Genomic DNA, 27,370 nt, shown 5'->3' with positions numbered 1-27,370 from the left:
TGTGAAGTGAAACAGCACGAAGATGTTTCAGTCACTTCTTCCTTTTCAGACATGATTCCTGAATCTTGAACATCCGGAGTTTGTTTGCTGAGTTTTTCATTTTAAAACGTGTTGGAAACAGAAACGGGGAGGAGACTCTGAGGTTTTCTTCAAGTTCAAAACTCAAAACTTTTCCTTTTAGCTCCTCCCACTCCGAAACTTCACCGGACAGTGACGATGAGGAAGTGATCTCAACCCGGAACAGGCTCGAGCAAATGGAGGGGGGAGAGAAACTCCTGGAAACATCTGCAGCGGGAGAGGAGACGCAGGAGACTGAGGTCTGTGTGGGGGAGACAGATGTCCCACATGTGGTCCAGGGTCAGACTGAGACAGATGTCCCACAGGTGGTCCAGGGTCAGAATGACGTCATGTGAGTGTAACACGTGATGTGTTTACGGCTCTAATCAGTGTCAGAGTTTATCACTGCTTCTCATTCAGCGTCGAACAGAAACTTTATTCGACTGATTGATTAAACTGCAGCCGCTTGTCTCTCTCTCTCTCTCTCTCTTCTCTACCCAGCCTGTCTCCGACATGGTTGTGCTTCGAGCGCCACCGCGTGGACAAATGTTTAAACTTCCTCCCAAATCTGGCCCAGAGTCCTGAAGAGGCCACGTTCAACAAAGTCCTGAGGATCTTCTTCGTCATCACCCTCTTCTTAGCAGTGAAAGAGTAAATCCACTTCCCCGCTGCTCAGCTCGTCTCAATCACTTCAAATCTTTTCTTTAACTGCAACAAACAATTCATTCTTTCATCGACGAATCTGACATCAATATTATTATCGAGTGTTCAGTCTATTAAATGACAGAAAAAAATCCAAATCAACAATTTGAATCATTTAGAGAGAGTTGTAAATATCTACCGTTCATTTTTCACATGTTTATAATATTTTTATATTTACTTACACATCACAGCTATTTCCTTGTGTGTTCACACCCACCTGGAAATTTAAACATAAATTGTGATTCAGATTTTTCAAGCAAAAATCGAAACAGGTATTTTTTAAATTCTTTTCTGATATTTCACAGCCTCAAAATATTTCTTTATCATCAGTTGACGTCCACATTGATTCAGTGTTTGGGCTGTAAAATGCCAGAAAAGAGTCAGAGACCAGTTTTTCAAGCTTTTTTAAAAATTCTGCATGAAAAATTAATGATTCTATACATTTATATTGTTTGGTAATTGATCCACTGCTTCTCTGATCTTTTATATTTAATAACTTTACACCGTAAATACTATGAATCCTATTTTATCAAGACAAACTTTGTTCCCACATACGGTAAATAAAGATTTGTGAATCTGTTTCTTCCTTCTCTTCTCAACAGCCTCATTTCATATTACATGGATGGAGACTGGAGGGGAGCCACAATAGAAGTCTGTGGTGAGGCTCAGTTTTATGTCCTAACCTGGATTTGTATGTATTTGAAGTTTTCTTAAACACGCACACGGAGCGAACAGAAACAGTTGCACCGACATGTATCTGAAATCAGTCACACACACACGCGGTCGTCCAAGCTGCACGGGGCCTGTTTGATAACCCTGCAGCGGTAATGCTTGATGTTGGAGGGGAAGGGGCTGGGGGAGGTCTGGGAGATTGGCTTTGCACGGACGCCTTGTGACTTTAAGATCCTATTTGGCCCACTGGCTTAAAATCTGAAAAAAGGAAATCTTGGTACTAAGGTGCTTTTGACCAGATAAGTCAAGCTGGGTGTGAATTTATATTCGGAGCCACAGACTCGGCGAAATTTCTCACTTCTCTAAACACTGAAGCTTCGTCTCTGACGCTGAACAGAAACGAGCTCAGTGAGGTCGACGACTGGAAAATACGTGAGGTGGACGCAGTATCATGAGCACCTGTATAATCTGATGCAGTCCAACAGCTCCGGAATGAATTTTACAAGTGAGAAGCATTTCAAGTGTTTCCTGATCAAATCCGGTCGAGTTTCTAATATTTGTGACGACTTCTATTCGATTGTGAAGAGTTTTATTGTCCCAAATGGTAATTATGAAAACTTTTATTGTGTATAAATGTCGTATTTATTGCACAGCATGTGTGTCTGATTGTGACTGGGTGAGGATTCGACCGGCTCAGAGAATCTCACCTAGATTTCTTGTGCGTTCGTCCCTCAGCTGCCTTCGTTATTGTCCCGGTGTTGGTTTGGATCATGACGATGACGAAGAACATCGGTTCAGCGCCGGCGAAGACAGAGGAAGTGAAAACAAACCGTTTTTTCATCCAACACATTTAATTAAAGGCAACGTCGCTGCGTAGACACAAGAGAGATGCTCTGCCATGAAAACAGGACGGGGTGTAAAACGTCTTCTCACTGTCGCTTAGAGAACTGACGTCAAAAATGGGTTTGTGTAAATTTACACTTGATGATAGTTTTGCTTTACATTTCCATCCTGCTCTTGAAGAGTGAATTTCATGTCAGGTAAAAAAAAAATACCATGAATATTTCCCATGATTCTTTCTTTCCCCAGTAAAAGATATTCAGGTGTTTTTGTGCTTTTTAAATCAACCACTTCATGAACTGATACCAAACCACTGTGTTACTGATGATTTGCTTTTTAAAAATCACTTTTATTCATTTCATTTCAATTAAATACACTATGCAATGTTGCTGACGAAATATTAAAAAACACTGCTGTGTTTTATGCATTTTCACTGAAAGAAAAAATATAATTTTAATATAAGATAAGTGCTGAAATTGAAAAGTGAACACACACGTGTCAGTTTACTTTTGGATTTTTTTTTGTAACAACGCAGCTTTAAACAGGGAACATGAAAGATCCCAGCCACACGCAGATGTAGTAAAATATTTTCTTGGAATAATTCCTGAAATCTGACGCAAAGAAAACGTGTGAGATCTCAAAAAAAAAAAGGAAATGTGTCTGTTCACATGGTTTAATTCTGGATGTAGATTTCCATCAGTGCTTTGTGAAGCACTGAGGTTCATTTTTTTATAAGTAAAAACAATGAATAAAGTGAATGTCACAGATCGTCCTCTGCTTCATGTGTTACTGCGACACACAAACACAGAGGAAGAGAGAGAGACAGATGGAGGGAGAGAGAAAGAGACAGCGACCACATACAACACCATTCATTATTAACACACCCAATATAGCAGGACTGGACACCTCTCTCCTCCACCCGCCCCCTCCGCCTATTAACACGCACACACACACACACACAGAATGGGAGAGCCCTCCAGGACCCTCCCCCTGACCCTGCGACCTAGGCGTCATGGTAACCCTCTGACCCATCCTGCTGTTGCTGTGGTAACAACCTTGGAGCATGTCTGACCACTGCCCCCCCCCCAAACACACGCACACAGACACACACACACACACCCTATAGCCCTACAGCTGCCCCCCTCCTCCTGCTCCACGCCGAGCCGAGGCAAACCGATCGATATTCTATCACACAGAACAGTGGAGCGAGAGAGAGGAGGCCACGGGCCAGCCAGATTACTGGGAGGAGGGGGGGTAGGGGGAAAATGGAGGGGCGGCTGTTCGTGGTTGACAAAAAGAGAGTGTGTGTGTGTATATACATGTGTGTGAGCGTGTGTGTGTGTGTGTGTGTGTGTGTCAGAGGAAACGAAAAAGGTTTTAGGGAAGGTAGGAGATGAGTGTGTAGGGGAGGTGTTCAAAAGGGGGTTTTAGTGTGCGGGTGTAATCGGGTAGAAGATTGAGAGAAGGTGTGTGTGTGTGTGTGTGTGTGTCTTGAAAGAACAAGGTAGTAGGAAGGAAGGGAGTGAGAGGGTAGAAGATTGAGAGAAAGTGTGTGTGTGTGTGTCAAAGGAAAGATGTTTTAGTGTGGTTGTTTTGGTTGATAAGAAGGGAGTGTGTTTGTGTGTGTGTGTGTGTCATAATGAGTTGAGTGGAGCTGCACCACTCTGAGGCATCACCTCTTTTTTTAACCTGTGTGTTGGTGGAGTCCTGGCTGTGTGTGTGTGTGTGTGTGTGAATTTGTTTGACTCATTTAATATTTATTTGTACAGGGACACACTTCACCTCTCCCCATGAGCTGCAGCATCTAAAGCAACATTATATATCACGTGATAAATTAAATTAACATCCAGGTCTTTGATATGGTGACTGGAAACATTTTCCAAAAAAAATAAACCAATCCACGTTCCTTGTAAAAAAACGTCTGTGGTGTCAGACATTTGTAAAAAATAAACTGAAAGTCTTAAATTGTGTATTTTTAATCGATTCTGTGGCTCAGCTCCACAATCGCTGCTGCACAGACTGTGGCTCCGAATGACATCATCAGCACAAGATGGCAGCGTTCGTATATCTGGGATATTTGGTTCCATTTCTGAACAGTGAGAGGAAGTGGAGATACGTCGTCCATCTTTATATACAACCTGTGATTACTAATAGCATCACCATCAATATCACTATTATACTACACACTGTCGGGTCGCTCACACTGAGCCTGGTTCTGACTCTTAGAGCGTAAAGATTTTTTTGCCGAACGCTTCCTCGTGGTGGTAATTGTTGGTTCTCTGTAAATAACATCTTTAAGAGAAAGGTCTACTCTAAAATACGATATGTGATACATTTATTTATTCACATCAATTTACTTAGAAAGTGCATCATGTGTGTATTCAATCTTAGTTTATTGTAGATGAGTCTGATGCAGATTGGTTTTTCCTGATGTGTTATTAAACGCATGTTTACAACTGCTGTGATATTAAGTGAGGAAAAGTAGAGAAGAGCCACAATCCAGACAGCGACGGCCTGGAGACTTCAAACTAATATTATTTATTAAAACAGACAATGAATCTTATCAGTGTGTTGGGCACAAGTGTTTAATAATGAAAGATGAGATGTTATTAAAAGGTTGCGTGAAAGAGAAAGAAACAGGAAAGAGGATAACGATGAACTGACAAAAGAGGTGACCTATATCCCTGGGTTAGAAGTGTGTGTGTGTGTGTGTGTGTGTGTGTGTCAAGTGGGCAGCACTCATTTGCTCTGTGAGCCTTGTAATAGTATTCATGAAACATGGACACCCTTGCAGTCAGGGTGCACACACGCGCACACACACACACACACGCATGCACACACACACACACACAAGTTCACAAGTAGAAGCGTGAAAGTCAAAGGCTGTTTTGAGATATTCCTGCTGCAGTTAAAACTGATCCTCACTTTGCTCTAAGGGCTGAAGATGACGTCACTATTGAGCTACGTAATGAAGAACAACTACTACATTGATAAATATGCAGTAATTTACTCTAAAGTATTACTTTTCATTATACACCGAGCAGTTGTGTTTTTGCATGATAGACTCCGAGAAATGTCCTCAACCCAAAGATCATTTGGAGCAAGAGTCTGTGCAGAAGAGATCAAGAGATTGATCTGAGACATCAAAGTCCCGCCGATACACACCCTCGACCAATCGTGAGTCAGTCTCCACTGTCAATCATGACGTTTCACCCGGTTTTTATAGGATCAAATAACTAATTCATAATAATTGATCAACACCAGGTGAAGAGGTGATCAGTCAGTGTTTTGTGTAACGTGGTCCTTCTTCCTCCTGGGACATTAAAGATCTTAATATGTTGTCGAAGATAATGTGTTTTAGTTTCTAAATGGAGCTTGTGCTAAAACACTTTTCATTTATGCTACGTTGCTAATGTTCCTGAAAACTTGCCTTTGTTACCTGTCGTGTCTGTGGACGTCCTCAGTCGATGTGTTGTCCATCATGGACTGAACATCTCCTTCCACTGATTCTTGATAAACTCCAGCTACGACAGTTCTACTGAATCATATTCACTGAACAACATTGATAAACACGTGATGTGTAAACGTTTCCATCCAGTGACACTCCTGAGGTAGAACACACACGACTTGACACAACCAGCGTGAGTAAGAGTTGGTCACAGCATTTATTTCCATTTTCTGACAAAACTCAACACAAAAACAAACTGGAGACCAAACTGAAAAAAGAGAGATCCTTCTATTTTATTTCATTTTCTTTTTTTTCTGTTGTTTCGTAAGTTAATGTGCAGTGTCTTATATTCCATATTTCCAATGATGTAATTAATGAAATTGGAGAGAAATCTCTTTTTCCGAGGACACAGAAAGATTTGTATTTTTTTATAACGGGTAAGTTCGGGTGGGGTTAATGGGGGGGGAGGAGGTTTGCGGGAGGGGAAGAGGAGGCAGGTTGGTGATAGGGGAAGTTTACAAGGACGGAGGGTTTGCACCGTGTTCACAAACAGACAGGGACAGGCTGGGTGAGGCAGGGGGGGTGGAGAGGAGATATAGGATGAGTGTAAGAGAGAAAGAAGAGAGGAGGCAGAAGAAGAGGGAGAGATAGTGGGCTTTGTCATGTCCCAATGAAAACAAGCAGACCCACTCCGAACTTAAAACTTTTGAGAACAATGTTGTAAAAAAAAAAAGAGACGTCTATTAAAAACAACGCAAGGAGGAAAAAAAACACACATGGGGGGGAAGAAGAGAGGAAGAGGGAGGCAGAGAGGGAGGGAGTCAGAGTTAGTGACCTTTTTTCCCGCCCTGTTGAGACAGATTCTTTATCGATGGGGCAGGAGTAAGAAGAGGAGGAGGGAGGGAGGGAGGGAGGCAGTAGAAGAAGATTGGCAGTGAGTAAGTAGAAATAGAGCGAGAAGTAAAAGAGGTGAATGGCAGAACATGGCAGTGATAAGAGAGCTGGATCTGAAGGATTCTCTGGACAAATCTTTTAGAAAAAAAATAAGAATAAATAAATTTTAAAAAAGACGCCACCCACCCGCCTACAGTGGCAGCTGGGAGTGTGGGCGGGAGCTGCCGAGTCGTTGTCCTGCTTGGCAAGATCACAAGTGATCGTCGCAGTGGAACAGTCAGATTTTCTTTATTCGTACAGTTATCACCTTTATTCAGCTGACCACAGCGTTAGTACGCACAACAAGAGTGGCTGCTGCTAACAGTGTAGTAACAAGCATCGGCACAAACAGTGTTACTGGCAGAACTATGCTGTTTAGACTTTGGATAGAAAATAAAAAGGGGGACAGAGAGGACAGGGAAGATTTACAAACCCACCCCTCCACCACCCTCCCCTCCTCTGTCGTTGGTCCTCTCGTCATCTTGGCATTTTGTGTTTTTTTTCTGTTTCTTAAGGGGATGAGGATGGACAGGACGGACAGGACAAAGGAGTAAACATAGTTTTCTTGTACAGTGTGAGTATCTCGGGGAGACAAGAGGAGAGATGGATGAAGGGAAGGAAGGGAGGAGGGAAGGGAAAGAGAGAGGGAGTTAGAGGAGGAATGAGTTCAGGAAGGGGAGGGTGAAGTGAGAAGTAAATGATGCTTTGATAATTTAATAGTATGTCTCTTTTTCCACCCAGCCTGCAGAGATGAAGAGGAGAGAGAAAGAAGGAAACAAGAAAAAGAGAAAGAGGACAGTTACCTATCAAACCATTTCACTTGCTCATTAACATTAGTGCAAATAGTTCACGTGATGAGAATCAGTGTGATATCACACAATGACACCAACATTCAGACTATTTACCTTCGTCTGACCGAGACATTACTTTATGACGTTAACATGAATTAACTATAGAATATTCCATAATATTCCTGTTTGCAAGTTACAGTCTGATTGTGTAATAACCCCTGAGACACAGAGAGAACATGCAAACTCCAGAAAGAAAGACTGTGGCTGAGCTGTGAGGCGACCGTGCTAACTGCAGTGCCACCGTCCCAGCCTACGAGGTAATACTGTGTAAATCAGGTTAATATTAGAATACTACTGTCTGTGGAATTGTAGTCGCAGATAAATTACAAATCTATCTACACTGAAGTTTGGTGAGAACCTGATGAGGAGGTTAAAACCAAACCTCCTGTGTGAATGAAACACTATGTGCAGGTATCCTGTATGTTTGTGTGCGATCGTACCTCCGGGGTTTCGGCGAAGGATGAGTTTTCGAATCTCATCGTAAACAAAGATGAGGAAACTGTACGGGAACGCACAGAACCACCAGCTGGGCCTGAGAGAGGACGAGAGCAGAGCGAGAGAAGTGAGAAACAATTCAGACTGTGATCTTTGCTGTTGTTCACAGGCTCCTTCTGTGATCCACACTAATATAACTGTGTTGAGACACATGAATTAGTCTTGAAATAAATATGAATATAATATAATATAAACAATGAAAATGATAATTTAGTGCTGAGGTTTTGCGTTGCTCACTGTTTTGATGAGTAGGTGATGTGACTTACTTGAGTGGGTACATCCTTAGTGCCACGTCCATGCCAGGGCAGTAGGACAGGAAAGCAGCCAAAGCTGTTTCCTCAAACAGGCCAAAGATCAAAATCTTATTCCTGCAAGAAAGAAGAAATTAAATCAAGGACAGACAAAGTGTAAGATAAGAAAGAGATGGTGATAAAAGACGGTAATGGGGTCTGTGGGTTTGTGTGTCTGAACTATCAGACTCTGCCTGTAGGAGGAGGACGGATGAGGAGAAAAAAAGACAAGATGGAGGAAGAAGAGAGTGACCAAACATAGGCCGGGAATCAAGTCCATAAAATAAAGGTGCATCAGTAAAACTAACTTTGGAGTGACATCTAGTGGCCACTCAGGGGAATGGCAGTGCACTTTCATAATCATATCTGTACTGTTATAATATTTACTTTATTTAAAGGTGAAATGCACATTGCTCATAACCTGGAGACGACGACTGGATGTTTTTAATGTTATAGAACAAGACAATGTGTTTGTTTAGCTAGCTTAATAACATCAATAACCAGTAACATATTTTCCAGAATGAGCCTCCCTCCTACTGAGATGATTTTGAACTCACTTCATGCCCTGCTGGAACACAGAGTTACGTCTGGTCTTGCAGATGATGACGTCGGCCCACTGCACCACCACAATACTGACGAAGAAGGCTGTGTGGCAAGTGAACTCCACAATCTTACGCTGCTCGTAGGTCTGTATGGAGGAGGAGGAGAGAAACAGAAGACATGAAGTTTAGATCATCTCCCTCGTCTGTGACAGACTTTTCTGTTTGATGAATACTGGGATAAAATGTGGAGCCCATTAAGAAGTTAATTAAATTCACGGAGTTAGAAATATTTTAGGAGCCATGTGTGTTTATGGCTGATCTGATACAGTATTACTGCTGCTAGGTGTTAATAACTGACATAGAAGAAGATTTGTATCGTCTCAGATCACTCGTACCCATTGCTGTCCGTAACTGTCCTCCAGGTCGTTGTTGGAGCGATCGTCCCAGTTGAGCCGGATGCCAACAAGCACAGACGGCAGAAAACCGTTTTCAGCCATGATGACGAAGTAGGCGAAGAACCCACCGAGAGCTTGGATCATTCCTGCAGAAACACACAGTTTGATCATTAATTGACAGAATAACATGAATACAAAACCAGAAGATGCAAAATCAAATCAGTCTTAATTCATTACGACACACAGCACATGTGAATAACAATCATGGCACCTACCAATCTGTCCGTACGCGATGCTGATGAGTCTCTCATTGACCAGTTTGTCCCTCAGTGGGTTCCTGGGCTGACGCTTCATAATGTCGCTCTCTGCTGCTTCATAGGCAAGAGAGATGGCAGGTACCTGACAGACGAGACACAGACAGAGATTCCTTTGTGATTTCATGTTTACACCGTGTCTGCAGTTCATTACCATTTATTAATGGGAGTCTATTATTTTCATCACGCTACATTTTCTAAGCATGCAAAACTGATTTTGTAAATTTGGGAACATTACAATTTCTATTTCCTAGACACGTGAACAGATGAGTAAAATACTGTTCACTATTCTTTATTTTTCAGTCCATCTAATTGAATCCACTTCTTTGAAAGGAGGATGACTGCTTGTTTTCAGGAGAGGTCCCACACTGCCACCCAGTGTCCTAGTTGCACATGTACTGTTTTGGTATCACCTCCACCTCAGTGCTCCCTTTGATTCATGTTTTCATTCATGTTATACTCACATCTCTTTGTTACCTCTTCACTGAGCCTGACGTTTCTCCTGCCTTGTTTGTGACCATGTTCTGTATTTAAATCTGGCAAATTATAAATAAATATCTGTGGTTTTATTTCAATATTTACCACAACACTGGTTCTGTATTCCCTCCTATTTCTCTTCCAATTAATTTTGCATTGCTATGTAACATATATACATGAGTAGTGACCATGCTTCAGCGTCCTGAGCTTGTGTTGCCCTGGAGATGTTGACCAAACATGTTGTTTCTTAATGCCTGATTGGACACAAACACATTAAAGCCGTGTGCTACCACTTGTTTTAGTTACCATGTCAGTTCCCAGGTCAATGCAGAGGATGGTGATGGTGCCCAGAGGCAGAGGGATGTTGACCAAGATGAAGAACAGGAAGGGGGTGATCTCTGGGATGTTGCTGGTCAGAGTGTAGGCGATGGACTTCTTCAGGTTGTCAAAGATGAGGCGGCCTGTGGGGACGGACACGGTGTGTCAGCAAATACGGACACATGAACAAGCAGGAATGATAGGAACACTGACACTCCTGTACTGATGCCAACACAGATCAATATATAAGGCAAGTATGCAGAACAGTGCTTTACAATAAAATACTGTTTAATCCTTCAAATCCTATTTTATTTCTTCGCCGTTCCAACTATTATTTTTGTTAAACACAAAAAGAGAAAATGAAATAAATGATCTGACTGTATTTATAAATATATTAAAGTATCTGTGGTTTCTGGTCATCATAACTCTTGAATTTAAACATCTTCCCTCCACCTCATGATTTTTCTTTCTCTTTTTCTTCTCCGCAGCCTAATTGTTTTCCCTCCTTCCTCCCACCTTCCCTCCATTCGTTTTTCCTTCACCTTCTTCTACTCCTGTGACGATAGAGGCAAAGTTGTCATCCAAAAGGATCATGTCTGCGGCTTGTTTGGACACATCTGAGCCAGAGATTCCCATGGCAACCCCGATGTCAGCCTTCTTCAGGGCAGGAGAGTCGTTCACACCGTCACCTGTCACAGCCACGATGGCACCCTGAGAAGAAAGAGGCCACACAGTTGAAATGTTTTGATTCACAGTCATATGCTAATGGATTTCTTTTTTTACTACAAGCACCTGTTTGCATGTGCATAAGTAAATTCACCAGTGTTGAAGTGTTTATGAGTGTGTGTGCAGTTAAGTACCAGTCTCTGGCAGCCCTCTACAATGATGAGTTTCTGCTGTGGGGACGTTCTGGCAAAGACGATCTCCGTGTGGTTCCTCAAAATATCATCCATCTGCTCCTGAGAGAGATCCTTCAGATCTGTGCCGTGGATCACACAGGCTTTTGCATCTCTACACAACAAAGACAAAACCAATCCCTCAATTATCTCCACTTTGTTCATCGACCTTATCTTTTACAGCTGAGTTGAACATCTTCCACTCTGTGGCAGTGCAAGTGAAGCTACACAACTACCTGTCTTGATGTGAGTTTTCTGCCTCACCTGGGGTTGACCTGGCTGACAGGGATGTTGAGGCGAGCAGCGATATCTTCCACCGTCTCGTTGCCCTCGGAGATGATGCCAACACCCTTAGCAATGGCCTTGGCTGTGATTGGGTGGTCTCCAGTCACCATGATGACCTGAAAAATAAATTGAGGAACAAGATAAAGAGGGTAAGAAATTAAAGGGAATTGGAGAGAAACAGGAAAGGGTAAGAGAAAAGATGGGAGCAACAGAAATGGGAAGAAAGAGAGAGAAGTCATCGAGAAATTACTCTTTTTCTTTCCCTCACAGAATGCGGCGGATTTCCTTCACATTCAGCTGGATGCAATGTTCTGCTCTTCAAGTCGTTTAAATGTCAGATTGTAAAAGTGCCCACCTTGATGCCAGCGGAGCGACATTTTCCTACAGCGTCGGGCACGGCAGCACGGGGCGGGTCAATCATGGACATGAGGCCCACGAAACAAAGGTTGTCTGTCCGGAAGTTGACGTCATCGGTGTCGAAGGCGAAACCCTTGGGGTACTTGTCCTCGGGCATGAACAGGTGGCAGAAACCTGGAGGAATCATGGAAGAGAAAAGAAGTGTGAATGAAACATACCTAAAGGATGATACAATACAATGCAGATGAAGTATATATTAGAACTTTATTATGAAATTCTTTCCAAATGTCCAAACTAGGACCTTTAGTTAATTCACCAATGTTTTTCCATCTTTGGTTGTCCTTACCCAGTACTCTCTCTCCCAGTCCTCCCAGCTCCAAATAGGCGTTCTGAAAAGCCTCCTTCATCTCATCGTCCATGGGCTGCTCCTTGCCTTGCACCATGATGGTGGAGCAGCGGTCCAGGATCCTTTCTGGGGCTCCCTTCATCACCAGCAGGTAGTGGTTCTCGCTTTCTTCCTCCGTTTCGTGAATTGACAGCTGATGGGATCATATTTAAGAGTCAGTATCGTAACTTGCAACATGTTTAAGTTTGTGATCATATGCTTTTATTTTCCTGCTGGAAATAAACAGAGCGGACAAACCTGATACTTGTTGGTGGAGTTGAAGGGGATCTCAGCCACCTTCTTGTTCTTGTCCCTCATGGTCTTGACAGCGCCACATGACAGCTCAATGCATTTCAGCAGGGCAGACTCTGAGGCATCTCCAGCCACTTCACGCTTTAGGATGGGCAAAGTATCCTGACCGGCCTTGAACACAGCACGGTTGCACAGGGCAGCGATGCGGGCCAAAGACACCCATGTTGTGGAGCTCTTGTCGAAGGAGGAGCCTGAAGAATGATCAGGGAAAAAAGAAAAGAAAAAAGTGATTCAGCTGTGTCTCAACCAATCGTCACTTTTCAAAAATTGATTTAACTGAACTGACAAAATGTACAATGTTTAAGACCCATCAGCAAAAGAGCATCACTTAACAGAAATGATATTTAGGATGCCAGTAAATGTAGCTGCTCAAGAGAAATCAAGGTCATAATGTCTTAAATAAAGACAGAGTTTTAATAGAAGCTGCATGAAAGCAAGAGAGAGAAGAAAACCTCACCAGATTGGTCTTCGGTGGTGTCGGCCTCGTGGATCTGGTTGTCGAACCACATGTGGGCCACGGTCATCCTGTTCTGGGTCAGTGTCCCTGTCTTATCTGAGCAGATGGTGGAGGTGGAGCCAAGAGTTTCCACAGCCTCCAAGTTCTTCACCAGGCAGTTCTTACGCGCCATTCGTTTAGCAGTCAGAGTCAGACACACCTGAGAGACGAAAAAGGAAGGAAAGAGGAGAGTAACGACAAGAAGGACGGGAGGACAGAAAGGAAGAAAAGAGGTTTTCGACAGCATAAGACATAAAGAGAGAATGGAAACAGGGGAAGATACAAAATAATTAGCAACTCCTGTCTTTAGTAAACTTACAACACAGATGAACATCTCCAGGGCAGATGTTCTGCCAATGAGCAGAAAAATCTATCTAATAATGCTTTTTAAACAATTAACCAAACCACGAACTAAACCACCCACACACCTGGAGATGTTAATCCTGCTCATCAATGTCCCTCTACAGCAAAATGCACTAAAAACCTCCTCTTAAAAATAAAAACACAGCCAACGAGCAGTGCAGACGGAACATGAGGCATAAACGAGTGAAGCGGTGAAGCAGAGCAGCGGTGCATTATGTCATCATGCCAAGTACGGCAAGAACAGTACTAGCCAAGGCCAAGCAGAGGCCGGAATTCAGTTCATGTAGCTGATTACTCATTAGCCTAATATCATTACATTAGCTAGACGTTGTCATTCCAGACAGCACCATGACTGGCCTGGAAAAAAGAGAGAGAGAGACATACAGAGACAATGGAGGGAGAGAGAATCAGATACACACACACAAATGGGGCATGTGCCTTGGGAGAGAGAGAAGGGAGATGGAAAAGAGAGATACACAAACAGAGACACCTTCACCACAACAGCTGATACTGACAGAGAGAATGTAGAAGCACAACAGGATAAAAACACACAAGTGCACATGGACACATGGCAACATCACATATCACAGAAAACACACAAGCACAGAGTAAAGGGAAGCAGGGACAAAACAAACCACACGATAAGAGAGAAGCCAAAACACTGTACACGACACAATATAAGACACATACTTCGACCAACACACACATAAAGAAAGGACACAATCTGACATGGGTGAAACTTCATACTGCTCAGGGAATCTGACAGGTGACATTTAACATTAGAAATACATGTAGTATGTTTACATCCACAGAGGAGGTTATGTTTTCATTGCTGTTTGTCTGTCTCTCAGCAGGATTATGCAAAACCTAAAGAACTTTCTTGAAACTCGGTTGTATCTGATCTCAATACATTTCTCTTTTCTCTAGTAGTTCATTGCCCTGAAAAATTAAATAAAAGCTGGTTTGGCAAAGTATCACCGTGTCAACCTCATCTTTCTGACCCTCAAAGATTAAAAACACCAAATAAAATGAATATCAAATTCTTTCCTCAACTATCATCTCACACCACACACTCGCTTCCTATTTCTCTGCCAACTCACGGTGACTGTGGCCAGCAGTCCCTCAGGTACATTAGCCACAATGATACCGATGAGGAAGATGACGGCTTCCAGCCAGGAGTAACCCAGGATGATGGACAGGACGAAGAAACTAATGCCCAGGAAGACGGCCACACCCGTGATGATGTGGATGAAGTGCTCGATCTCCTTGGCAATAGGTGTCTGAGGAGCAGAAGAGGAAGTTTAGATTGACTGACCCAGATAAAGTTTCTCTATCTTGATTACTTGTTTTAACTCTGAAGCACAGACATTTTAGAGATTGGCAGCTCTTAAAGGTCGGTTAAAGAATTAATAAATTAATTATCAACTGAATGATGAAAACAGGTTCAAAAAATAGAAAAGGCCTGTTTGTAGTAAACAACCTGAACTGTTGGACTTCCAAATGACACAAAAGACCATTATCATAAAAACAGATAACATTTAATATGTCACCTTGCCAGTCTCCAGGCCTGAAGTGAGGGTGGCGATGCGACCCATCACTGTACGATCACCAGTGCACACAACAATACCACGAGCTGTTCCTGGAGAAGGAGAGAGGGTGCAGCGTTTATAGAAAAAGTAATATATATATATATACGTCTTTATCAACTCCAGAAACAAGGAAGAAAAGAGGACAACTTGCTTAGGTTTGACTGAGCAGTGATGGTTTAAGTGGTGGAGTATTAATGTAATGTAACAATATATCCATGAGAGGGCGCCATATTTTGTTCTTTTCTAATCTGCCATTGTGAGCAGGACAGCAGAAGTTAAACATCCTTCCAGTAACACGATGGACTGAGCTGGAATGGAAAGAGGAAACCAGGCTGTGTTTTTAGGGACTGGGCTCCTGTGATGTCACAAACTGCTCCGTCATCAGACCAAACACTTGGTCAACAATAAAAGCTGACGGGTAGCGTCTGTTTGCAGTTCAATCTGAGCACTGAACTGGAACAATACAAACATACGCTTGCAGCCATTTGAGTGACTATACACAGACACACACGCACAAGAAATGATTCTACGAGAGGAAGAGTGGACAAACCCTAACGCTGTATATGTTGAATATGATGGTGATAATAAAAATAAGGATTGGTGTCGATGGGGACCTTACCCTCGACACAGTTGGTGGAGAAAAAAGCGATGTTGCGGGTTTCCAGGGGGTTGTCATGGGTGCAGTCAGGTGACCTGGTCTGGGGCTCTGATTCACCAGTCAGGGACGAGTTGTCCACCTGGACAGAGCAGGAGGAAATGATTTGACCCAGTGATGGTGATTATCATGAGACTACGTACAATTCATTATAGTCATATTAAACAACTATCTAAGACTTGGAGTGAGGTTCATATGAAAACATGTGGAAACACTGAGAATTTATCATGAAGATAAACAAGTCGTGTGTTTTATCTTACATTTTGAATAATAAATTCATATGTTGCTGTGAAGCCACTGTGCTTCTTTTAGTTAATTACCTTTACTGACTTCTACTGTGCACCCACATTTTCACATTTTCAAAATAAACGGCGCTAACTCTGATTATAGTGTTGAGACAGGGAACTTAATACCCTAGAGAGACATCTGACGAAGGTGTTGTTATCTCCCCGGGTTTGTTTAATTACTGGAGGGTATCTGTGTTTGTGGCTCACCTTGCAGCCGTGGGAGGAGATGATGCGTAGGTCAGCGGGGATCCTGTCTCCTCCCTTCACCTCCACCAGGTCTCCTGCCACCACCTGCTCAGCGTTGATCTGCATCTTCTCTCCCTCACGGATAACCAAGGCTTGCTGAGAACAGAGAGAAGAAGAGAGAGACAGAAAGAGAATCAGAGGGAGGGAGAATATTTTTAGGGGCACAACATTCAAATAAACATTTTCTTGTTTTGTTTAAAAGAATAAAACAAATGAAGCAAAGTCAGCTAATGTAAAGTTGAAGCTTCTTTCCAAAAATAACACCAACTTCTGTGACGGCACTATTTAGAGAAAGGTTAGAGAAGATTTTTTTAAATCCTTAAAAATAAATTGTGAGAAGAAAATGCAATATAATATAGAATATTGTGCTGTGCTTTCGGGTGTTTGGTACCTGAGGGACCATGTTCTTAAAGGACTCCATGATCTTAGAGCTCTTAGCTTCCTGGAAGTAGGAGAAGCAGCCGGTGATGATGACGACAGCCGACAGCACGATACCCAAGTACAACTGCAGAGGTGAAGACAGACAGAGGAGGAAGAAAGGAAGATGAGACTTTCATATTTAATGCTGAAATTAATTAAGTGACTTCTCCTTTATCTAAAAATGTATCACATGAGAGGAGGGCAAGACAAAAAAATAGACCACAGGAGAGACAGAGAGTAAATCATCAGTCGTCTAATCTGCTGATAGTTTAATGACACTGCTCTTATATTATATTATGTATCAATATATGACCATTAGAGGGTCTAAAACCTCTCATATAAATAATCTTCCTGTTCAGGACTGTCATCTATGCCCTGTACCATGTGACACAAGTGCAGCTGTTTATCAGAGTGTGAATTTTAAATTCTGTGTGTATGATACAGTCACTGAGGGCAACTCATCACCATCAGTGCTTCACATCCCCTGTGGTACAGACCAAACGTTTTGTCCCTTCATACTGTGTGTGTCAGATCCACTCAGACTCAGTCCCAGGCTTCACTCTGCGCTCTGACCCGGCAGAAACAGTGCTGACCCATGAACGCCCTTCTCTCACCCAGCCTTTACCAATGGCAGGAGTCACACGCTCCCTGTGGTCTGCCCAAAATGACACTAAGAGGATGGTGTCTGTCAATCAACGATGGGTCGGCTGGTGTGATTCACACAAACAGATGACATTAGCACTGACACAGCTTTATGTGACTCAGCACATTGTTTTATAAAGTGATGTGCTGGAGGAGCACATACACGAGCAGCGATTCACTTCCACAGCTTCTTCATTAATCTCCTTCAGGATGTGTGAGAGCTCGCTTCTCAAAGAGTGCTGGTGTTTATATTTCATTCAAAGCTATTTATTTACATTTTTTTTATGATTTCATGATGGTGGTGGACTGACAGTAATTTTGTCAACGTCCATCCACTACAACCTTGCACTTACGTTATCCCCAGCGGGCTCATCCTCTGTGGCTGCCTGGATGGCGTAGGCCAGAAAGCAGAGGATGGCACCGATCCACAGCAGGATGGAGAAGCCGCCGAACAGCTGGCGACAGAACTTGACCCACTCTGGGGTGGTGGGGGGTGGAGTCAGAGCATTGAGGCCGTCCCTAGCCAGGTACTCTGCTGCCTTGGCATTGGTCAAACCCTAAGAGCAACAGAGGGGAAGGAGAGGAGAAGAGTGAAGATGGAATAAAGCAGAGATTTGTCTAACTCCTTATCTGACAGGGATATCAACATCAATCAGCGCTGAATCATTAGCGCAGCATTCAGTCAGGACAGATTCAAACACTTACCTGGACGATATCAGTGTTGTATTTCCTGCAAACCTCCTCAACAGACATTTTGTGTTCCGTCTACAGTGAATGAAAAAAGAAAGAAAGTAAACTGCAAACACCCATCAATTATAAGATCTGTTCAAAATTACATTCAAGATGGAAAAGTGTTGTAACTGTGCTGGTGTCAGGTGAGGAAGTTTTAAATATAAAAAATATTTTAGTTCAGTTTATTATGAAAGACTGTAAATTACAAATGAAATTTTTCAGCATTTGTGACACTATGGATCAGTCAGTTTATTTGAGCCAGCTCATATTCTTTTATATCAGAGGGAAATGCTCTGGGTTGGGCAGACTGCTCCGTGCAGGAGTCTTTCCACAACAGGATTAACTTGCCAGATATTACAGTACACATATTGCATATCTGGCATATTAGGTCTAACCGCACAGTACCACTACTGTAGACCAGCTGCCATGAAATACCTCATCTCTGTCATCTCCTTGTCAAAGAGGGAGTCTGAATAACATTTGGATCACAGCTCTCTGAATGCTGGGGCGAGGCCAGGGTGTACTATCAATGATCTCCTCATTGCTCAGCTGGGACTTCAAAGCTTTTGGGTATTCTGTCTGTAAAGACGATCAGTTCTGCTTGGAATTCAAGTGAGGTTTTTAACCACTACAGTGTTTGACCCAACGGTTTCTAAGGGATGTTGTTTCGTTGAAGTAAATGTCAGTGAAATGTCAGAAGTAGGAAGTGTTTTTACGCACGATGGGAACTTCCTTCTTGAGGTCATCCAGATCCTTGCCTCCCTTCTTCTTGGGTGACTCCTTCTCATCCTTGTCCTGCGTGGTGGCCACGCGGTAGCTGTCCGACCGTCCATACTGTTAACACACAAACACAAGATCACTGAGTTTAGTCCTGTCATATTATTTATACATTTATAGGAACCTTATTTCATTTATGACAGCTGACACTCTAATTCTTATCCTTGTGTAATCCGAACCACTCAACCGAGAACAGGTGAGAGTTTACGCAAATAATCCCTCGACCATTCCATCTGTAGCTGCAAAAACACAGGTCATAACTAGGACAACCACTAATGTATAATATAATAATTGTAAGAACAACATGCTTCCTAAATCCTATTTTGCTTCCATATTTAGATCCAGTCAAAAGATCCAAATTGAGATAATATCCCCTGGTGTGAGGAGGGGAACTCGACACCTCCTGATTAGATCTGGCATCATTAGAGCACAGGCCTGTCTGGAGAGCTCCACTTGAACTGCAATCTACACCGATGGTATTCAGGGTACTGCCGCTCAGATCAGAGAGAACGCTGCTTTGTCTGAGAGGAAAAACAAGAGCAGTCAGGAGAGAGAGAGTGAGTGTGAAGAACCAGAGGATAGAGGGGAGGATCATCCAGGACCCGTGATGAAAGATAAATATGATAGAAACTGTAACAGGCATCAGGAGATATTCAGAATCACCAGTGTAAGTATGGATGTGAGAGTTTGAGCTGTTTCAATCTGTGCAAGAGTACGTTTGGTCCTTGTAAACAGCAGGAGTTTGTTAAACACATCTGCGTGTTGATCAGAGGAGGTCTGCCAAAAACTGCAGCTTTGAATTCTTTCTCTATTCTGAGCAGCAGCAGTTATTCAAGATGGTTGAAATGGAGGTTCAGAGTTTCATATGTCAAGAACAAAAACGTGGTCGGAAATACATCAAATCTAATAATAATCATGTTTAAAAAACCTGAAAATAGGCTCGTATCGTCTTCTGTCAAAAACACCCCCCAAATATTTGTTTACAAAGGTGAATAAATGAGTATTTATTCCATATTTAGTTACTGATATGAAAACAAATATTGTTAAAATTCTTAAAGTCTGAGATTAGATACTTTTCTAGAAAAACTAGAACCTTTACTTGAAATCTGACTAAAAATAATACTATACTAAACCTTCAAATACTGATGTCTCTGTGTGTAGTCCTCGCGTGTTAATATGCTCCTGCATGAGGATTAACACCTTTTCTCAAATCACACTGTTACCCAGCATGCACAGCACAGGATGAACATCCTGAAGGGTTTTCTAGCAAAGAAATAAAATGTCAGCCAGCTGCTCGGCTTAGTAAAACATGGAAACAGGAGAATGGCAGAATGAAAAGCAGGATTTGAACATTTCTGTCAGGGAACATGATGTTTTCACATTAATATTAGATTTTCTCAAGGACTATACTTGTTGATGTTTCCATTCGTTTTCACCTATGTCAAATTTCACACAGTGTTCCTGTGTAATTGTATTTTGATTTATTTATTTATCTATTTTAGCTCCCAAAGAGAATTTATCAAACTCTGTGTCTGGAGGTCAAAAGAGAATCTCAACTAAATCAAGTCATGTATAGCACATTTTCAAGACCAAAGCAACAGCAAAACATAGTAAATACATCACGGCCCATGCAGTGCGGGAACGTTGATGTGAAAAATGATGGTTCAGCTGTAAACCCACAGATGAATGTGTTTTTAGAGGCAAAGACAATATGAGACAATTTATGACACACTAATTGGGTTTAGGAGGCTAAATGAATAAAGTGAAGTATGGTTAATTAAATGAATCCACTGCTGGAGGAAATCTGCCATCACTTATTTTGAGAATTTAAATAGCCTGTTTAACCTTATGACGTTCATTTGAATTTTACTTTGAGCCTGAACTCCACTGACAGTTCCTGGAAGCATTTTCACAGCCTACAGCCAAACATACTTTCTATTGGGGATGCAATGTGACCTGAACCTTGTTCACCAAGCAGATGTTGACCACTATGCAACCTAAAAACAAATGCTCTGTGGAAATACTAATTTTGAGCCCCAGATTCTGTTTGAACCTCTTTGATGAGAGGGGAGAGCAGACTTATTTTGGGAAAGCTCTTACATGGATTAGTGATGGCCGAGCGGGTTTCACACTGATTTGATGGCTGTTTTATGCTGTTTACAGTCTGTTTTTTTTCCTCACTCTATGAAAAGCTGGCTGAGTGATGGCTTGATGACAGCCAAACAAACACACCACCAGACTTCATTACATCCTCTTATTCTTATGTCTACAAATCGTTTGTCTACAAATCTGTGGGTTTTTCCTGATTTACTTCAGTGTGTGCATATGTAAAATTTGTATATATATATGCAAATCCAAGTGTATGTAACTGGCATAATGTCCAAAGATGTTTTTTGGGTGCAATTGTGAATCTGCATGCACTGTATTTTTTCAAGTGTGAGTGTGAGTGTGTGTGTGTTGCCATCTGTTAGGAGGTGCAGGGTTCCCCGGGCAGTAGCGTCCAACAGGCCATCAGATTACTGCTGTTTACTACGCTGACAGATTAACCTAGTGAATGATAATAATCCCTTCTCAATCACGGTCTCTCTCTCTCTTTCTCATCTTTTCACTCCCAGCCTCTCATTCAACAACATTCACTCATCGTGAATCACTCCTGAAATGTTAACCAACCAAGATGAGGTAAAGACAATCCTAAAGACAAAACTGTGAAAAACAAAACTCTCTCAGAACAGAACCATCAGTCAGAATCACGTGTGCACACATCCATTCATGTATTCGAGAAGCACTACCAAGAAGCCCAATATGTCTGAACGGCATGATGAAATATACACTTTGTGCGATGACACATTATGTACTGACTAACAAAAAGTATAAACAAAGTACAACACATCGACATATATGTTGCTTTTGCCAAAACTTATATTATAGAGATAATATTCTCATATTGTTAAATCAGCCGTGATCAGCAATGATTCCCAAGAAGTCGTTAGCAAATATTGGCAAATATAGAAATGTATTGTCCCCCTTGAGATGTATCATCTTGTTTCTGAAGGTCCCAAAATATAAAATATAATCGGCCAAACTACTTATCAGTAAAACTCTATTCTCAACTATCCTGAATTAGTTTAGTGGATGGTTTAATGCTCATAATTTCCCTTTGCTCTGGTGCACAGTGCCTGCTCTCTGTGTTGCTACAGGCTGCAAAACCTGAGGAAGTTTCAGTAGCATCCAGATGTTAGACACTGAGCTGCAGGACAGATTGTAGATGCTGAACATGAGCCGTCTGCTCGTATTCCACATCCAGCCAACCCGCTGGTGCAGGGCACCACAGGTCTGAGAAAGGCTGGATAAGCCATTTTTCTTAATCTGCTAAAGTCACTCTTCAGATCTCAAACATCACAGGGACATATTATCAGTGCACCCTATGCGTAAATTCACGGTGGGTAGAAGATAAACCATTACAATGATAATTAGCAATTAAAATGTACAGATAAGGACACAGATGCATATTGATTCACATCAAAGCAAAACATCTAGAGATCATACTGAGGGCGAAGCATCATAAATGAGCCGTGATGAGAAACAACAGCATTCATTCTGAGGATCCTATCTCGGAGGTTTAGATTTATTCATTCATTTTGGTAATGAGTTTTTAGTTCGTGCTTATTTAGGTTATGCTACGTGTCCTTTTACATGACAGTGGCAGATTGCTGTGTTGTAGCATCGAATCTGGTATTTGGCCCATTTTTCATGAATATATGAAGAAGCTCCAGTGACCAAAGTGGGACGTTTAGTGGATCACACACAAAGAAATGGATTATCACACAGATCAGTGGCCAGACCGACCTAGAAAATACTGATGGAGTGACTGACTGGCACACGACACACATACACACTCGCACAAACATACAGACGCAGTACGAGGGGTCCTCCCCCATCTATCCCTCCCTCCCACTTTGTTTACGTTCTCCTCCCTCCAGGCTGCCCATCTGCTTCTCTGCTGTGTCTACCCTGATCTACTCATCTGCACCAAGGTTTATTCACGAGGAGAAAGCCTGTGCCCCATTCACGATGAATGCCTGATGATGACGACACTGGGTTTTAAGCATATGTGTGTGTTTCCAGTGAAATGCCACAGGAGATCAGTTTGTGATTTATATGAATTATTTGTGCAGCAGAAGCCTTTGTGGTTGTCAGGAAACATTTCTATGAAGCAGACCACAGATTTTGTTCTGTTCCCTGTCATTTACCAGCGTGTCATCTCCTGCTGTGCGACATGTCTGAGAGAAGGAGAGAAAATGGCAGCTGTTGATAGAATGTGATTGACGGCGTCGACTTCCAATGGCTTGACAAATGGGAAATGTAAGGTCTCCTAGCAACATCCAATCCACTTGGCCCCTCTTAATAATTTCAGTCAACTGTGATGGAGGGTGTTGGAATTTTTTTCTTCGATGATTGCACTTGATGTGAAGGTGTGTTATGTAATTCTGCTGTAACGTTCATAGAGTCACTCTCCCAAATGACTGGAAATCTTTGACGACTACAGTGAGTCATGGCCTGTTCGGTCTGAAGAGTCGGTGACATTGGAAACCCCTGTTCGGTGATTAGCAGTAGTATGGATTCACGTTATTTCACACACGAACACACGGAAACTAGTGAGGGACAGGAGGGGACGAGAGTCTGTGATGAGGTATTGACAAACTGGAACAATTACGCAACAGAGTCCATGACCATGAGAACATATATCGTGTGACTACAAGAATTTACATGTGTGCACACCCGTACATTATCTTACTGTTATTAATGCTGTGTCCTTTATTTTGCAAAATGGAAGCTGCACAAGCATTTCTGATTATTTCAGATTCAATTTGTTCATAACCGTAATTGATAGTATTAAGTGCTTCATGCTGACATGTCTTACATTCTCATATACTGGTGTGTGATTGTGTATATGCACTTTTAGTGTCAGTAATAATTATTATCAGGAGTGAAATGGGGCACTACAGTGAAGAGATCTCATTAAGTCGAGAGCGACTGAACCATCAGCTTCATGGTGTATGGATTAGACGACTGCCTCAGACACACACAGCCACGCACCATCCCTCCTCCACAGCCATTGGCTGTCCCTCTCAAGCTTCCGCTCCAAGTGCATTATGGGGTATCATCAGAAGCATTCATCCTTGGATATCTCTTTTTTCTTCTTCTCTATCTCAGTGTCCATCTTTCCATTTTCTCCACAGACTCCATTGCTGCTCTCTGCTCTATCTCATCACTGCACACTAACAATCAGTGTCTCAGTGTCCCTCCTCCCATTCCTCCACTCCTCTATCTTTCCCAGTGTTCACCCTTCTCAAGGTGACTCACCACAAAGGCATCTCGCTCTGTCTTTCTCACCACCCGTCTCTCTGCCACCAGCATTCTGAGTAAATCACACCATCTCCGTCAGTTTTCCTCAGAACGCGGCCTCTATTTCTCCCTCCGAGGCCTAAAGTGGCTGACCTTCCCTTCGTCTCTGCCTCCATCCATTCACCCACCAACCGATCGTTGCCTCCAGCAGCAACATCCCCTATCAATTGATTGGCCCGGATCAAATGGCCCCAGTTGCCTTGTCAACTGAATCTCCCTCAGATTATGTCCCCCACCCTCCTCCTATTTCACCCATATCTCCTCTTACTCCACCCAGTCGGATGGCAAATCACAGGCTGAACATGGGAGTTTCCACTCACAAATACACCACCCTCCTCTTTCACTTTTTGACGCAGTAGTCGGAGTTGTGCGCGGTGTCCGCCTCTGGCGATTTAGTTAACAGCATCACAAACCGTGACAGAGCGCCACCGTTTTCCACGACTCTGCCTCGATGCTCTCCCATGCCAACCAACCGCCCCCCCCTCCTCCCATACGACAGTGTGGAGCAGAGGAGAAACCACTGCACATCATCCTTCATCAGCAGGGATGGACCATGACACTACTGAAGGAATAGAGCTACAGTTACTCAACAGTACATGTTGATTTTATATTCTCCAAATACCACAGCAAAACGTCATACAATAAAACAAGCAGAGAAGATAAGACACGCTGTAGGAGAGTATACATTCCACAGGGCAATGTAATGTTGTAAGACTGAGTAAGGACACTGGATAATAACTTATAATGATATCACAGGGGTTTTTCAGTAGAAATGACATAATGGAGTCTAAATTTAGTGGTTGGAACAGGATGTCCTTCATGACCTGACAGATCACTGGGGTTTTTTTGGAGACTGCTGGGGAGAGACAAGGCAGTGGAGGCGTTGGTCGTGTCTCCACCTTCTTCTGGGATACATTTTTTTTAAGAGAGAGGGGATTAAGGAGGGGATTGACCATACAGCCAGCTGAGGAACCATTTTGACGCAATTGTCTTTACTCTTTTAAGCATTTGGACCTGAGCTGCCTGTGCATCCTCACCGAGCCCAGCTCCATCAACGACAGCAACACACAGCCGCACTGTCGCATTATGTAATGTTTGAATACAAGTGCAGCAAATTTATGCAGAAACAACAACATTGCCTTCATGTTTTTGATTCCCAGCCCCCAACCCAGTGTGGATTTTCCACTTAATCCAAATAATCTGAGACATTCTGGACTCTCTCTCTCTCTGTGTGTGTGTGTCAGCTGCTCTCTTGTCTGGGGAGTGAGACACAGACTCACACCATGTTTGTGATGGAGAAGAGTTGCTGCAGTCGGACTGACACAATGTTCCGCAGTCCGGGCTGCGGATTTTCACCAGCATGCAGGTTACATATCCCTGTGCGCAATTACGCATTTCACCTGCACATTATAACAAGCGGTGTCATGTCTGTCTGACTGATACATGCGGACCTGGAGGCTGTGAATTCCCTCAATCCGCTGCAGCGACGCCAGATGTTCGCAGCTGTATTTTTTGCACGAAGCAGCACATGTTTCTGCTCGACACACCGGGTTTCATTACGTTACTTCTGAGCAAATCTGCTCGTGGTTAAATCAATAAATACAAATAAGAATAAAGGTGTTCGCTCTGGGTGAAACCCAGTGGCGCGAATGTCACACGTCCATTTTGCGTGTGGGGCGGGTAAAGGTGTGGAAGAATCCACAGGAGGAACATGGATGGAGAGTTTCTGCAGGAACCAAACATGGCACATGTGTTTTAATGTGTAGGGCTGGATTAGTAACCTTTACCTCCCTGCACCGGCTGGAGACTCGACTCTAATCTGGCGCAAGTTCCTCGGGAGAGGAGCGAAGAGGGGGGAGACGGTGTCCAGGTGATAACCGCCCCCCTCTGTCACCGGTTAATCTCAGGTGCAGCACACGGTGATTTTAACGCGATAAATACACGGACACATTTTTACATTTACACGCAGACAACGTGAAACATGCAGCTAGCTTACACAAAGACACCCCCCCACACACACCCAACCGGGGCTCAATGTCACCGGAACACCGGGTCTGAGCCTTCACGCTCCCGCCAACGGACACACCGGGGCAGCCGTTACAACGTTACCGGACCCAAAGCACCAGCGATCTGCGCTCTTACCCCCATGTCGGCGCAGTCAGTCGGGTTCCCCTCGGAGGATGAGTCGCTGTTCGGCTCGGTCCGAGCACAGCAGCCGGGTCAGAGGCGGGAGGGAAAGTGACAGGTGACGAAGAGGAGGGTACACGAAAATAAAAAATGGATGCCTTCACTTGACAGCTAATGACAAGAAAACAATTATCAAGCTAACTCCCTAAAATGTGTGATTTTCTCAAAAACCACGGGCTGGAGTTGACTTGACAAGGCCGCGGTCGGGTCGCACGCCTCGGCTCAGCCTCGCCCCGGGTCAGAGGAAGAGCAAACCGGTGGGTCGTTCGGTGTAAACGGTTTAAAAACCGGCGGAGACTCTTCGACCTGCTCCGGTAACACACGCCACTGATGCCGGCGGAAAGTAGAGCCGACCAACAGGCGTCTTCTCCGGATGCCGTCTCCCTCCGCGGCGGTGCGCGGGCCGACCTCAGCACTCAGGGTTCCCCGGGTTTCACTCCGCGGATGAAATAAGGACCAAAAACTAGGCGAGGCAGTTAAATTCATAAAACATCTTCACTGCAGTTTTATACGTTTATATTTGTACATCATGCTGTTGATGGAACAGTTACAGATATCTTTTAAACCATTTAATCACCTGACAGTGTAGAATAGTACCTTTAAAACATATACAGAAGGTGAAAAAGAGATTTTAAATCTAAAGTAAACTTATATATTTCCCAACTCTAAGTTTAATCACATGATAGATTTGCAGGATTCCCTGCACAACCTGCCTTACTTGGTATTTTCTGATATTCTTCCAATTTTGTGATTAAACTTTACACAGGTGATATTTTTATGATGTTTGTTTTATTGTAGGAACTTAATTCCAATTAGGCATTTAACGTGGTGAATCAGCTGTTGGGGCCCATTGCAGTTTGGGTCCCTGAGGAAATTGCCTGTGAACAAAGCCAGTCAAAAGATTAGCCTAAAATATGTGTGCATATGAGGGGGAAATAACTTTCCATTATGCCAAAGTCTTCAATGGGTTGTATTTCACGGTATTTTTCACAATATATACA

The 27,370-nt window shown here is 43.0% G+C and overlaps 1 protein-coding gene across 1 annotated transcript; it reads right to left on the bottom strand.

The window, feature by feature from the left end:
* Nucleotides 1-5,917: 5,917 nt before the first annotated feature.
* atp1a3a (ATPase Na+/K+ transporting subunit alpha 3a) lies at nt 5,918-26,726 on the bottom strand. The gene is made up of 23 exons (XM_020104581.2): nt 26,325-26,726; nt 18,720-18,833; nt 17,973-18,032; nt 17,621-17,824; nt 16,597-16,710; nt 16,167-16,301; nt 15,637-15,754; nt 14,979-15,067; nt 14,529-14,708; nt 13,027-13,225; nt 12,516-12,760; nt 12,219-12,411; nt 11,871-12,046; nt 11,495-11,631; nt 11,195-11,345; nt 10,877-11,045; nt 10,323-10,477; nt 9,501-9,624; nt 9,226-9,371; nt 8,846-8,976; nt 8,265-8,366; nt 7,944-8,035; nt 5,918-7,394 (listed from the first exon to the last, which is right to left on the bottom strand). Exons 1-23 carry the CDS (start codon nt 26,328-26,330, stop codon nt 7,366-7,368), a joined length of 3,069 nt encoding a protein of 1,022 aa, XP_019960140.1. The 5' UTR covers nt 26,331-26,726; the 3' UTR covers nt 5,918-7,365.
* Nucleotides 26,727-27,370: the final 644 nt, after the last annotated feature.

The sequence above is a fragment of the Paralichthys olivaceus genome, chromosome 20, assembly GCF_024713975.1.
Source record: "Paralichthys olivaceus isolate ysfri-2021 chromosome 20, ASM2471397v2, whole genome shotgun sequence".
NCBI classification, from domain to species: domain Eukaryota; kingdom Metazoa; phylum Chordata; class Actinopteri; order Pleuronectiformes; family Paralichthyidae; genus Paralichthys; species Paralichthys olivaceus.
This window is presented reverse-complemented; position numbering and strand designations above follow the sequence as displayed.